This window comes from Salvelinus sp. IW2-2015, linkage group LG20 (genome assembly GCF_002910315.2).
Source record: "Salvelinus sp. IW2-2015 linkage group LG20, ASM291031v2, whole genome shotgun sequence".
Taxonomy (NCBI): domain Eukaryota; kingdom Metazoa; phylum Chordata; class Actinopteri; order Salmoniformes; family Salmonidae; genus Salvelinus; species Salvelinus sp. IW2-2015.
Genome location: NC_036860.1, coordinates 50,287,866 through 50,300,756, shown reverse-complemented (window position 1 = coordinate 50,300,756; position 12,891 = coordinate 50,287,866). Strand labels below are relative to the sequence as shown.

The following is a 12,891-nucleotide window of genomic DNA, read 5'->3' as shown; positions in this document are numbered from 1 at the left end:
ACATTATATTTTTCCCTTTTGGTTTGAGAAAGTTACACTGATCCACTTTTTTAATTATGCTGAGTAGTAATGTGGATAGACACGGTGCTCAAGTGTGGCAATGAAAAATTAAAATCCTAGCTGTTAGGCTGAGATCTAGCTGCAGATAAAGAGCAGGATTTCTGCATATTGGATAGATCCATTTGTATTTATTTTGCTAGGGTTTCAGTCACCAGAATGGTATTTTTTTACGGGGAAGCAGAAAATGCTGAAGTTTATATAGGTTTAGAAAGTCATTTGGGCCCAAGGGTTCTGGCTCTGCTGCAGGACAAAATAAAATCAGATGTTCTGGAAAAAGTGGCCTTCCCTCTCATCATGGACAGCTGCCAAGTCTCCCACAGTGCGGTTTTCTTTCAATGTGAAGGTTTGGCAGACATTTTTCTTGATGTGTGTTTCTTTGAACTTTTGTTTCTGTCCTATTCCTTTAACTGCATAGAAGGAAGAAGAGCGCCGCCATAACAACCTGTTGAGTCTGACTTACCCGAGAGCTCTCATACCTCGGGTGAAGAGGAATGTAATAAAGGTCGATGGTTTATCATGCCTGTCTGCACAGCTCCACAGCTGAACGCGGCCAAACGCACACAACTGATCCAAAGCCAATCAGGACAGCAGACACAATATGCATGGGTTTATTGTCAGAGCTGCCAGCAGGAACGAAATGATACGTTTCAACTTACAAATACTTCATCATTTAAACATTTGGGGATACTTTTGGGAGGTTTATCCCTCTGCTATAAAGTTAAAAGATACTGTGAGATATTCGTTACAATGCTTTGCCTTTGTTGTGTTGAAGCATCGCCCTGTTTGACAGAGGAGCACAGATATCATAGGTAATTCCAATCAAATTTTATTTGTCACATGCACCAAATACAACAGGTGTAGACTTTACCATGAAATGCTTACTTACGAGCCCTTTCCCAACAATGCACAGTTAAAAAGTAAGAAATAGTAACGTAATAAATAATGAGGCTTTATACAAGGAGTACATGTAACAAGTCAATGTGCAGGGGTACGAAGTAGTTGAGGTAATATGTACATGTAGGTGGGGGTAAAAGTGACTAGGCAATCAGGATAGATAATAATCAGAGTAGCAGCAGTGTATGTGAAGCGTGTGTGTGTGTGTGTGTGTGTGTGTGTGTGTGTGTGTGTGTGTGTGTGTGTGTGTGTGTGTGTGTGTGTGGGTGGGTGTGAGCATATGTAGTGTGTGTTGGAGTGTCAGTGTAATAATGTCTGAGTTTGTGAGTCCAGTGATTGTGCATAGATTCAGTGTAAGAGAGTCAGTGCAAAAAAGGGTCAATGTAATAGTTCGGTGGCCATTTAATTAAATGTTCAGCAGACTTATGGTTCCAGACTTGGCGCTCCGGTACCGCTTGCCGTGCTGTAGCAGAGTGAACAGTCTATGGCTTGGGTGGCTGGGGTCTTTGACAATTTTACGGGCCTTCCTCTGACACCGCCTGGTATAGAGGTCCTGGATGGCAGGGAGCTCGGCCCTAGTGATGGACTGGGCCGTCTGCACCACCATCTTTAGCGCCTTGTGGTCAGATGCCAAACAGTTGCCATACCAAGCGGTGATGCAGGCAATCAAATGTTCTCAATGGTGTAGCTGTACACCTTTTTGAGGATCTGAGGGCACATGCCAAATCTTTTCAGCCTCCTGAGGGGGTAGAGGCGTTGTCATGCCCCGCCACGACTGTGTTGGTGAGTGTGGACCATGTTAATTCCTTAATGATGTGGACACTGAGGAACTTGAAGCTCTCGACCCGCTCCACTACAGCCCCGTTGATGTGGATGGGGGCGTGCTCTGATCTCCGTTTCCTGTAGTCCACGATCAGCTCCTTTGCCCTGCTAACGTTGAGGGAGAGGTTGTTGTCCTGGCACCACACTGCCAGGTAACTGACCTCCTCCCTATAGGCTGTCTCATCGTCGTCGGTGATCAGGCCTACCACCATCTGGTCATCAGCAAACTTAAGGATGGTGTTGGAGTCGTGTGCGGCCACACAGTTGTGGGTGAACAGGGAGTACAGGAGGGGACTAAGCATTCAGAAAAATGCTTTTAACAAGGGAAACTGCTTCCTTCTGCCAATCATTCAATCGATTTAAATGTAAAATGTTGTTTTCTCTGTAATACAAAGAGGTTAAACCTCTTTAATTTGTATGCACATTTTTCCTGAGCTATTAAGCTCTTTGGAAGCAAAAGCGGTCTCCGTAGAATGTGAGGAAAACACATGATAAATAACACGTTCTGTACAGTCATTCATGCTCAACATCTAAATTAAACTGGGTAGAGAGATAGCCAGAATAGATTTCTATAAATTATTCAGAACATTCTGAAGTGTTGGCATGGGCTTACAGTTAGGTGCAAATGTGAAAATTTGTTCACCCAGAAGTAATTTGAATAATTCTAGTGTTTCATAATCATTCAGACGATCTTGAGGAAAGCCAATGTTCCGTGTCACGATAACGTCCTCTTATTAACTGGCAGGTGGTCTTCATTAATGTGAGCGAGAACAAACTAGTCTTTTGTTCACTCAACATATTTTTGACAAGCAGGAAAATAAAAGCAATGGGGACCGACAGACTTCCATTGCCTTCAACACACACATTGGGCTCTATGGTCTCATGTACGATCAATAGTCTGTTGTTTTCCATCTGCCAACTTTGAAATGGGATTTCCTTCCGCTTTCATCAAGGTCATCTTACCCTGCAAAATAAATGAACAAATAATAAGAGCTGAGATTTGGTTCACTGTGGAATCCATCCCTCCATCCCCAGTGTAAACGTACAGTGGCTTACGCAAGTATTCACCCCCCTTGGCATTTTTCCTATTTTGTTGCCTTACAACCTGGAATTAAAATTGATTTTTGGGGGGGTTTGTATCATTTGATTTACACAACATGCCTACCACTTTGAAGATGCAAAATATTTTTTTGTGAAACAAACAAGAAATAAAACAAAAAGTCTGAAAACTTGAGCGTGCATAAAAATTCACCCCCCTCCCCCCAAAGTCAATACTTTGTAGAGCCACCTTTTGCAGCAATTACAGCTGCAAGTCTCTTGGGGTATGTCTCTATAAGCTTGGCAAATCTAGCCACTGGGATTTTTGCCCATTCTTCAAGGCAAAACTGCTCCAGCTCCTTCAAGTTGGATGGGTTCCTCTGGTGTACAGCAATCTTTAAGTCATACCACAGATTCTCAATTGGATTGAGGTCTGGGCTTTGACTAGGCCATTCCAAGACATTTAAATGTTTCCCCTTAAACCACTCAAGTGTTGCTTTATCAGTATGCTTAGGGTCATTGTCCTGCTGGAAGGTGAACTTCCAGCAAATCTCTGGAAGACTGAAACAGGTTTCCCTCAAGAATTTCCCTGTATTTAGCGCCATCCATCGTTCCTTCATTTCTGACCAGTTTCCCAGTCCCTGCCGATAAAAAACCATCCCCACAGCATGATGCTGCCACCACCATGCTTCATTGTGGGGATGGTGTTCTCGTGGTGATGAGAGGTGTTGGGTTTGCGCCAGACATAGTATTTTCCCTGATGGCCAAAAAGCAACATTTTTGTCTCATTTGACCAGAGTACCTTCTTCCATATGTTTGTGGAGTCTCCCACATGCCTTTTGGCGAACACCAAACGTGTTTGATTATTTTTTTCTTTAAGCAATGGCTTTTTTCTGGTCACTCTTCTGTAAAGCCCAGCTCTGTGGAGTGTACGGCTTAAAGTGGTCCTATGGACAGATACTCCAATCTCCGCTGTGGAGCTTTGCTGCTCCTTCAGGGTTATCTTTGGTCTCTTTGTTGCCTTTCTGATTAATGCCCTCCTTGCCTGGTCCGTGAGTTTTGGTGGCGGCCCTCTCTTGGCAGGTTTGTTGTGGTGCTATATTCTTTCCATTTTTTAATAATGGATTTAATGGTGCTCCGTGGGATGTTCAAAGTTTCAGATTTTTTTATAACCTAACCCTGATCTGTACTTCTCCACAACTTTGTCCCTGACCTGTTTGGAGAGCTCCTTGGTCTTCATGTTTCCGCTTGCTTGGTGGTGCCCCTTGCTTAGTGGTGTTGCAGACTCTGGGGCCTTTCGGAACAGGTTTGTATATATACTGAGATCATGTGACACTTAGATTGCACACAGGTGGACTTTATTTAACTAATTATGTGACTTCTGAGGGTAATTGGTTGCACCAGATCTTATTTAGGGGCTTCATAGCAAAGGGAGTGATACATATGCACGCACCACTTGTCGTTTTTAGAATTTTTTTCACTTCACCAATTTGGACTATTTTGTATATGTCCATTACATGAAATCCAAATAAAAATCTATTTCAATTACAGGTTGTAATGCAACAAAATAGGAAAAACGGCAAGGGGGATGAATACTTTGCAAGGCACTGTAGCTAGCAGCCTCCGTTTTGACAGTGTGGCAGCAGCATTGGGCAGGCAGTCAGCAGTGGAAGCGATGCTCCCAGGCAGGCAGGCAGCAGTGGAAGCTATGCTCCCAGGCAGGCAGGCAGCAGTGGAAGCGATGCTCCCAGGCAGGCAGGCAGCAGTGGAAGCTATGCTCCCAGGCAGCCAGGCAGCAGTGGAAGCTATGCTCCAGAGCAGAAGGCAGCATGGTGGAGGAAGCTATGCTCCCAGGCACAGCACACAGTGGAACTGCTATGCTCCCAGACAGACAGCAGCAGTGGAAGCTATGCTCCAGCACAGGCAGCAGTGGAAGCTATGCTCCCAGACAGACAGTCAGCAGTTGGAAGCTATGCTCCGCAGATGCAAGCACAGTGGAAGCTATGCTCCAGACAGACAGTCAGCAGTGGAGCGATGCTCCCAGGCAGGCAGGCAGCAGTGGAAGCTATGTCCCAGGCAGCCAGGCAGCAGTGGAAGCTATGCTCCAGACAGACAGGCAGCAGTGGAAGCTATGCTCCCAGACAGACAGGCAGCAGTGGAAGCTATGCTCCCAGAAGACAGGCAGCAGTGGAAGCTATGCTCCAGGCATACAAGCACCAGTGGAGCTATGCTCCCAGACAGACAGTCAGCAGTGGAAGCAATGCTCCCAGACAGACGGCAGCAGTGGAAGCTATGCTCCCAGGCAGACAGGCAGCAGTGGAAGCTATGCTCCCAGGCAGACAGGCAGCAGTGGAAGCTATGCTCCCAGACAGACAGACAGGCCGTGGAAGCTATGCTCCCAGACAGACAGGCAGCAGTGGAAGCTATGCTCCCAGGCATACAGGCAGCAGTGGAAGCTATGCTCCCAGGCAGACAAGCAGCAGTGGAAGCTATGCTCCCAGGCAGCAGTGGAAGCTATGCTCCCAGACAGACAGGCAGCGGTGGAAACTGTGCTTCCAGGCAGGCAGAGCTGGGATGCAGCGGAGTATAAATAGTGAAGAAGGGGAGGGAGGGTTAGGGAGGGAGGCTTCAGGACCACACAGGAAATAGGCATGCCACTCTAATTGGACTCAGTCCTCATCCTCTGTGTCTAATGAGAGACTGGTGTTTTCTTTTCCCTCAAGCCGGTAATATACATTTAAACAGTTTCTCTTCCTTTACCCCCTCATGTGGAGTTATAACATATGGCTAAACATACACAGTTTAATCCTCCCCTCGCTCTCAAGATGCATGCCAAGAAGAAATGAGCTATCATCTGTCTAAAACTGACACCCCCACATGCTCACAAAGGCCACACAGTCAGGAAGCCCCTAGTTACTCACTCAATTCAGAGGAATAATGGAAGAAGCCTTTTTTCTTTTTGAGAACCCATTTGCACACTCGCAAGGTTCCACCTCTATCATGATCAGCAACAGTACAGCTTTGTCTGACAGTCTGCCAAGCAGACCACTGCTCGTTCTTTCCCTGCTGCTAACTGATTCCTTTTTTCTTCCATCCACAGACACCATGAACCAGGACAACAAGTCAGACTCGTCCGACTCAGCGGAGGGTTTCTTTACCTCCAAGCCAGCGCTGTTTGCAGTCATCGGGGCGGGATGCGTCATCTTCCTCCTGATCATCATCATCCTCATCGTCCTGCTGATCAAGCTGAAGAAGAGGAACCGCAAGCACACCCAGCAGCGGACCACCGCTCTGTCACTCAGCACGCTGGCCAGCCCCAAGTGCTCTGGGAACGCCGGCTCCGAACCCAGTGACATCATCATCCCGCTACGGACTACAGAAAACAACTACTGCCCCCATTACGAGAAGGTGAGCGGGGAATACGGCCATCCGGTTTATATAGTCCAAGAGATGCCAGCGCAAAGCCCAGCCAACATCTACTACAAGGTCTGAGGCAACGACTATGTCTAGGATGCTTGCTGTAGGGGAGAATTCTGGCCTACCTTTTACTACCTTGTCCGTCTGATGTTGAAAGACACTTTTGATGTTCAAAATAGTGACACAAGAACAGAAATGAAAGAAGGTTGTCCTGGACACAGTAGTTGAAACATGTTTTATGTTTCCGGATAGGCCAAAGGCAGGTTTTGAAGAGTTTGTGTCGTATTCTCTTCCTGCTTCAAGCTAGAAATTTTAATTCACCCAAGTTTTGCTATACTGTGTGTCTGAGAGGACTATAAGATGGTAAAGCCTATGGCGTAGAGAAGCCTTCACTCTGACAATGGAGACGAGTTGCAAACAGGGTATACTACACAAACAAAGGACCCTGCAATAGGGCTGTCACTCATGGGCTCCATTCCTGTAATGAAGCCTCCATGGTTTGCTCAGAGACAGAAAAAGGCACAGTGTGATGACAGCAAAATACACTTCCCTTTCACAACAAATGTGTTTTACCTGCGCTATTGTTTTTTATCAGTCACCTACAGTAGCTTCCTTTTCACCAGTGTCTGCTCCTTCAACATTGTGTTTCTTTTCTACTGAATATCTAGTTAATACATGCTATATTATGGTAAATATTAATATTTCTACTGAATATCTAGTTAATACATACTATATTATGGTAAATATTAATATTTGTCATGTATCCTTTACTGATACTTTGTCACATGTAGGACGATCTCTGTCATTAATGGCTATTTTGAGGTTGTCCACTCTTTCTGTTTATAAAAAAAAAACACTTACATATGTAGGTCCCATAATTGTGTTCAGTATGTGTCTCCTGTTATATTTCTTTAAGCGTGTCAGAACAGGCAAAGTCAGGTATGCAACTGTGGTGGGAAAAAACTAGCAATGAACATGTCTCACCCTGGATGTGAATTAATGAAAGACAAATAGCTCATACTCAATTGCGGTGAGAGGTCATCATGACTGAAATAAATTTTAAGAAAATGAAAAGGTTATGTTTCAAAATGACAGGTCACTTCTGTGTCTGAGCGGCCTCGAGGGTTTTTATTCCGAGTTTTCCCCTTTGTGAAAAAGAATAACAAGATCAAATTTGTTTGAGCAGAAAAAAGTGTGGAAGCAATTAAGATGTTATCAAAGGAGCAGAGCCTTTTGCTCCCACCTAAAGGCCGTGCTCTCAGAAGAATTGGATGACTTCGGAGGGAATGATTTGCGTTCACCTAACGGTATGACATTTGTAGTGATAGTTCTGCGCCCGGAGACAGTGGAATGCTAGGGATGTAGCTAAGGATGGTTTTATTGTTTGCCACATTCATGTTTGAGTCTGAATTCATTCATAGCCATTTAGGCATTGTGCCTGGATCAGTCGTGTGCTCAGAATGAGAAGGGATGCAGGTAATGTCCAACGTGCTGTGCATCTCCATAAAAGCTTGTTAGAGGACAATGGAAAGAGTTTGGCAACCAGCTCCAGTCCCTATTCTCCTCAACTGTGCGATGATGGGAAAACCAAACCTTTAAAAAAAAAACACCGCGCAGACAAGAGAGGTACAGAGTGGACACTTAAAGTAAGTAATGATTCTGCTACATTACAAATTGTTGTACAAACGTAATTGCAATACAGTACATATTTATCTTAAACTGTTCCTACTCACAAAAAGGTTTTTTTAATTCCTAAAGAGTTTTACCCTTGTTACAACCGCAAAGGGATGGCGCTAAAACATCTCTGGTGTCTTCAGGAAGAGGACTAATGACTTACCATTCCTATCACCTGGCATCCTCAAAGACCAGGCAAGATTACACTGGTACCAAATTGTTTTCAACATGAATCATCACACATGTTTTCTGTTTCAATATCTTATCTCCATGTACTTAAGTGGGTCCCATAGTCTAGTCGTGTGTGTTTATTTTGAAACAAGATAGATACTGTCATGTATTTACAGTAGAATTACTCTGGCATACTTTTCATGTTGATAACATTGAGATTATTTTAAGTTATTAAGAAGTTTATCAGCGAGAGCAGGACATGTGCTACCAGTTTGTTGGCATTGTTTCAGATAAGAGAGCAGATTCACTGTTATTTAGATGGACGTGACTAGACTGACATATTTGTTTGCTTTGAGGGTTAGAGCAGATTGACTGTTCTTTTGAAACATTATATATATTATTTTTTCAGTCTGGATTTATTTGGATAAATTAACATTGTTTCGCTCAAAAATAGCCTCAAAGTTGACTTTTGCCTTCCCGGTGTCTTGTACATTATCACTTACATTACAGAAATAAATTATGTCTACAACATATACAAATATGACTCTAACCATGATTTGACATTTTTTAAACATATTTTGTTTGTTTTGAACTGAATTATACTGTAACTAAGTTTTATCAAAGTGTTAAGAATAAAGCTCAAATTAAGTCAATGACCAACTGGTAACAAACAGAATCCTAATTCTTTAGATATTGAACAAGCATTGTTTTATTGTTGTGTGTTGTTTGTCATTGGGTAAAGGTATAGTTTATTACACAATGATCATCTTCACAATATTTAAGGATAATGTGTACACCACTGTGTGATCTTCAATTATTTACAGTAACACAATACCCTGTAGTCCTAGAAGTAACATGTGATGTCCCTTTACTGCTTGTTTATTGTTTGTTTTTTATTTTTGGTAGTACAGTGGCCTAAAATAATGTAAATATGTGAAAAAGTACCATTTTAAAGTTAGATTTAATAGAGACCCATTTATGATCGTAAAATGTGTTTTTTTAATGCAGAATTTTGTAAATAGGTGTGTTTCTGGAAAGACATTTTGTATAAATCTTGATTTTTTTATAGACACAAATCTCTTAGAGCGGGTGTTTTAAGTGCCAGGCCTTACAAGGAAAGAAGAAAATTGTATCATTGTTCACCACATACATACAACATTCTTGCTGTCACAGACTGTTTGTGGGTGGGTGGGGACTGGATTGGGAGTCTAGAGAAGGGCCAGATACTCTCCTATACATTTGATAGATTTTCTCTGTGACACAGTCACCTCTTGAAATCCATGGATATGTTAGCGATCTTAAAAACAGGGTATGGTGAGCAACCAAGTAAATACTTGATGCCTTGATGTTTTGATCAAGATGAGTCTGAGTATAATACAATGCTCCAAAGGTAAAAAAGAAATGTTTTACCCATGCTGAAATAGTCAGATGAGCAATACATTATTCCGGGCATCTTTCCGTGCAAGTTTCCCTAAACTCTCTGTATGGTCTCACTGACCAAGGATACAGTAATTCCATCTCTAGTCGTGAGAGTCCAAGGTGAAGAAGAAGCATCGTGCTTGGAGGAGGTCTGCTGAGCTTGCGACTTTGGGAAATAAATAAGGCCAACATACATGGCTCTATCTCAGTCCTTCGACACCCCTCAAGGTGAAATGGACACGCTCTCTTGACCTCCGCAGATTATCACGATATTATCTCTGGCTCGCTCTAATGAGAAAGCAGCTCAAGCCCCAGACATTTCCTCAGCTATCAGCCACACAGCCAATTTCAACCCACCTCTGCTGTGCTGTGTATGGTGGCCAGGCCACTCGCATAGTTGAAAAATATTACAGCAGTGCTTAGCAACCTGATAGCTGAAGTGTGTGACCATCTCCATGCTATAGGAGTAAGAATGAAAATATCTACATTATTTGGTTTGGTTTTCCTGCTCAATACAGTTTAAACAGTAATGGCGTGTTCAATGTGACTGGTTGCTCACTTTCCCTGCCCTCAGTAAATCATTATTGTCATTGTTTTATTTCTGTTCATGATTCAGTATTATTTTCAATGTACATGTATGCAATCCCAGTGAATTTGTTTTTTTGCGTCTGCTCCATGTTCATATATTTCGCCTTTCATTCACACGCAGCTTCAACACCCATGTTCAACATAACCAGTTACTATGGAATGGAAATTCCATGAGCCAAGTTTGAAATCCTGATATTGCATATTGATAAATAAATTTTTCCTATGGATTTATCTGTTGTCGTCTTTTATAAAAAAATCTATAACATATGGTGCATTGACCTTGCACAGTAGAATGTGTCTTACGCAAGGCACCCCTGTGTGTGTACAAAACATTAGGAGCACCTGGCAGACTGACCAGGTGAAAGCTATGATCCCTTATTGATGTCACCTGTTAAATACACTTCAATCAGTGTAGATGAAGAGGAGGAGATATGTTAAAGAATTATTTTTTAAGCCTTGAGACAATTGAGACATGGATTGTGTATGTGTGCCATTCAGAGGGTGAGTGGGAAAGACAAAAGATTTAAGTGCTTTTGAACGAGGTATGGTAGTAGGTGCCAGGCGCACTGGTTTGAATGTGTCAAGAACTGAAATGCTGCTGGGTTTTTCACGCTCAACAGTTTCCTGTGTGTATCAAGAATGGTCCATCTCCCACCGGACATCCAGCCAACTTGACACAACTGTGGGAAGCATTGGAGTCAACATGGGCCAGCATCCCTGTGGAACGCTTTCAACACTTTGTAGTCCATGCCCTAATGAATTGAGGCTGTTCTGAGGGAAAAGGGGGTGCAACTCAATATTAGGAAGGTGTTCCTAATATTGTGCACATGCAGTGTATATTTCAACAGCCACATTTCTTAGCTGAACAAAATAAATGTTGTTTTATCATTATTTTACATTCAAAACTTTGATCTGTCTCTGTAAGACAGGTGTTCCATCTGAAGCCTATGTTTTAAATAGATGGCTTAGAGAGTGCTGCTGGATTCACAGATCCTCTGTTTCTCTCCTCTTTAATATGCAAAACATTAAGTAAATACTTGACTGGGTCCAATATGAAGCACATATGGCATGTCATTTGCCTTGTGCCAGGGATTCAAAAACTCAGGATGTTCTCTGAGAGATACTCCAGACATCTTGCAACCATGGAGTGGCACTTGGAGGGCATGCATGGAATTAGATTCCCAACCTCTATCTGAGAGTAATGCAATATAGGCAACAGCCTGGGGGAAGATATGCTCATCTGCCACTAAGCCCAGAGAGAGTTTGTTTATTTGGATTCCCATTAGCTTTTGTAGAGGCAGCATCTATTCTTCCTGCGGTCCACAAAAAAAACACAAAACATGACAAGTAACTAAACACTGATACACTGTTAGACAAGGGTAGTACAACAAACTTTAAATACCGTGATATACAAACAATATGAAAATAAATAAATAATTATATACAAACAATAAAACAACAAAACATTGTGTGTGTTAATGTGTCTGTGTGTGTGTGTCGCCTCACAGTCCCCGCTGTTCCATGAGATGTTGTTGGATCTTTTTTTAAGGTAATTTTGCTGTTTGCGTGAGTAATTGGAGGTGGAAGGGAGTTCCGTGTGATTGTGGCTCTGTATAATACTGTGTATTGCCATGAATTTGTTTTAGACTTGGGGACTGTGAAGAGGCCCCTGGTGGCATGTCTTGTGGGATATGAATTCCAGACAATCTGGAATTTTCATTACAGTAATACTTCTCATAAAAAGTAGATCAGAAGCAATTCATCTCTCTTCAAACCTCAACCAGGAAAGACTGGCATGCATGTTGTTTATGTTAGCTCTGTATGTGCAGTTAAGGGCAAGGCGTGCTGCTTGGTTTTGAGCCAGCTGTAGCTTTGCTAGGTCTTTCTTTGCTACACTTGACCATATTACAGGACAATAATCAAGATGGGACAAGATCAGAGCCTGGTCAACTAGTACAGTTGATTTTTGTGTAAAAAACTCAGAACATCTTTTAATAACAGACATACAGTTGAAGTCGGAAGTTTACATACACTTAGGTTGGAGTCATTAAAACTCATTTTTCAACCACTTCACAAATTTCTTGTTAACAAACTATAGTTTTGGCCAGTCGGTTAGGACATCTACTTTGTGCATGACACAAGTAATTTTTCCAACAATTGTTGACAGACAGATTATTTCACTTATAATTCACTGTATCACAATTCTAGTGGGTCAGAAGTTAACATACACTAAGTTGACTGCTTGGAAAATTCCAGAAAATTATGTCATGGCTTTAGAAGCTTCTGATAGGCTAATTGACATAATTTGAGTCAATTGGAGGTGTACCTGTGGATGTATTTCAAGGCCTACCTTCAAACTCAGTGCCTCTTTGCTTGACAGCCTTCATACCGCTCAGGAAGGAGACACGTTCTGTCTCCTAGAGATGAACGTACTTTGGTGTGAAAAGTGCAAATCAATCCCAGAACAACAGCAAAGTACCTTGTGAAGATGCTGGAGGAAACAGGTACAAAAGTATCTATATCCACAGTAAAACGAGTCCTATATCGACATAACCTGAAAGGTCGCTCAGCAAGGAAGAAGCCACTGCTTCAAAACCGACATAAAAAAGCCAGACTAAGGTTTGCAACTGCACATGGTTGTACTTTTTGGAGAAATGTTCTCTGGTCTGATGAAACAAAAATAGAACTGTTTGGCCATAATGACCATCATTATGTTTTGGAGGAAAAATGGGAAGGCTTGCAAGCCAAAGAACACCATCCCAACCATGAAGCACTGGGGTGGCAGCATCATGTTGTGGGGTGCTTTGC

The 12,891-nt window shown here is 42.5% G+C and overlaps 1 protein-coding gene across 1 annotated transcript in view; it reads left to right on the top strand.

Annotated features, from left to right (window-relative positions):
- LOC111980453 (ephrin-B1) overlaps nucleotides 1-10,310 on the top strand; it is a 75,983-nt gene extending 65,673 nt beyond the window's left edge. Inside the window, exon 5 of the mRNA XM_024011187.2 lies at nucleotides 5,915-10,310. Coding sequence (XP_023866955.1) covers nucleotides 5,915-6,306 — 392 coding nt within the window. The 3' untranslated portion in view covers nucleotides 6,307-10,310. The remainder of the gene's footprint in view (nucleotides 1-5,914) is intronic.
- Nucleotides 10,311-12,891: the final 2,581 nt, after the last annotated feature.